The sequence below is a fragment of the Tupaia chinensis genome, unplaced genomic scaffold, assembly GCF_000334495.1.
Source record: "Tupaia chinensis unplaced genomic scaffold, TupChi_1.0 Scaffold148012_1, whole genome shotgun sequence".
Classification (NCBI taxonomy): Eukaryota; Metazoa; Chordata; class Mammalia; order Scandentia; family Tupaiidae; genus Tupaia; species Tupaia belangeri.
The window spans coordinates 447,089-448,967 of NW_006207862.1; the positions used below are offsets into that span (position 1 = coordinate 447,089).

Here is a 1,879-nt window from a genome sequence, read left to right on the forward strand (position 1 = left end):
AAAGAGATGTCGCAAGTAAAGATGAGGCTGCAGGTTACATCTTAATTTATTTCTTTACAAAGTAAAGATGCATTGAAAAATAAACCAATGAAGAGAAAATAAACCAATGAGAGGTCCAGAGCAGGGGCATCCCAGGCTGGGAGTGGGCAAGTCTGGCTATCAAGCCTAGCCCTTGTCCTGCCCCAGCCAGTTGGAGTTGGAAGATAACTGTCAGCCACTCAGTACCAAAGCCGAAAGGGTGTCTCGGTGGGGGAGAACGGCTCCAGGGGTCTATGCGTCTCTTCCGAACAATCCCCGGCTTGGAAAAGCAGTGTTTCCAGTGGGAGCTCGAAGTGGGATTTGGGTTGGCTCTGTGAGGTATTGCAAGTTGATGACCAGGCTCCCTACAGAACCATCCAGTGTTGGGGGCTCTCCAGCTGGAAAGAAGGCTGGTACCTTTTTCAGATCTTAATATACTTTGCAACTTAGTTCCCAGGCTCATTCCTCTCTGATAATGTGCCTTTATCCACGGAATGATCACTGATCATTGCAGGAGAGAGCAAGCGAGCAGTGGAAGCAGAGACAGTTGATCAACCACCCTCAGTAGCTCTGACTTGGCTGTTGACCTCTAGGCCCAAGAAGGTTCAACCACGTTTTTCACCACCACCTCTGGTCTACGGCCCAGCTCTTGTGCACCTGTATGTTTTATCCCTAATATAGGAAGTTGTTGATGACACTGAGCTGGATTAGCAGCCCCCCACAGTAATTCTGGGACTCCACTCCTTCCTGTCTGCCCCTCTCCTCTTGGAGGCTGGTCCAAAAGGACAGGTAATATTGCCAGGGTTTGGGCGCCTCCAAACACCCAACACCGAATCATATACAGTGAACTGAGAAACTACATTCATTACGACAGGATTAGCAGGAAAAGGAGGGGGAGTGAGGGACAGGGGCACCTTCCATCAGCAGGACATGACAGAGTGTTAGGATACTTGAGCCCAGAAAGAAGGTGTCTCTATAACTCCCCCTCTCCCAAAGAGACTGAGGTCAGCTTACGTGACTTTTAAGATATGGAACTGTCCCAATTTCTCTGCCATCCTGGGATACTTTCTGGAAGCTGGCCTGGGACTCTATACCATTTACCCACTTGCTTTAGCTCAGTAGCTGCCGAATCTCCTTGTGCATATGACAGAGAAAGTCCACATAGGAGGCTCCCCCGCTTAGGCTCTTGTCTTCTACCAGGAAGTGTTTGAATAGCATCTCCAGCTTGTCCTCCTGCTTCACCACGATAAGCTGTGGCCAGAACACAGGGCAGAGGCAGAATCAAAGGGAATTAAACATGCCCATTAAACAAATCCCATTACCCAGTCACTTATTTGCTCCCCATCCCCCCCTTCCAGGTGAGGACCTGACAGGTGAGGGATCCAGGGGTTCAAGTCAATTACCTTCATGTAGCGTGATCTCTGTGCCCTTAAGCTATCAATGAGGCCTCGCACCTTCTTTGACAGTGGATTATCCAGAACCGGCAAAACACTCTAGAACACAAAATTAAATTTTCCTTAAGGTGAGATATTCTAGTTCCAATCGAGATGGGGAAGCAGAGAGTTAAGCATCAACTGAAACAAGGAAGCCTGGGAAGAATGGCAATGTCCTCTCTTCCCTAAAATGTTCCAATATTTATGAAGACTAGCACAGTAACTGTACTGACTCCCAGTCCTATCACAAAATGCACCTCCACACCCATTTTCTCCTTGACTCCCTGCCCTCACCAAGCCACTGGTGATCTGACTGAAGGAGGAGACGTTGAAAAGGCTCTGGACAACACCCTGTTGGACACTTGCTCCCACCCAGAGGAAGAGGTTAAGTCCATTCTCCAGCAAATATATATCCCCACTGCTTAGAC

At 48.5% G+C, this 1,879-nt stretch overlaps 1 protein-coding gene and 1 long non-coding RNA gene across 2 annotated transcripts in view; one reads left to right on the top strand and one right to left on the bottom strand.

Annotated features, from left to right (window-relative positions):
• Positions 1 to 1,879, top strand: part of LOC106734064 (uncharacterized) — a 17,830-nt gene that overhangs the window by 13,984 nt on the left and 1,967 nt on the right. The window lies entirely within an intron of this gene.
• Positions 29 to 1,879, bottom strand: part of SEC24C (SEC24 homolog C, COPII component) — a gene marked incomplete in the record, with an annotated part of 30,637 nt that continues 28,786 nt past the window's right edge. The window contains 3 exon segments of the mRNA XM_027768898.1: positions 29 to 1,269; positions 1,422 to 1,511; positions 1,746 to 1,879. Of these exon segments, the coding sequence (XP_027624699.1) occupies positions 1,129 to 1,269; positions 1,422 to 1,511; positions 1,746 to 1,879 (365 nt within the window).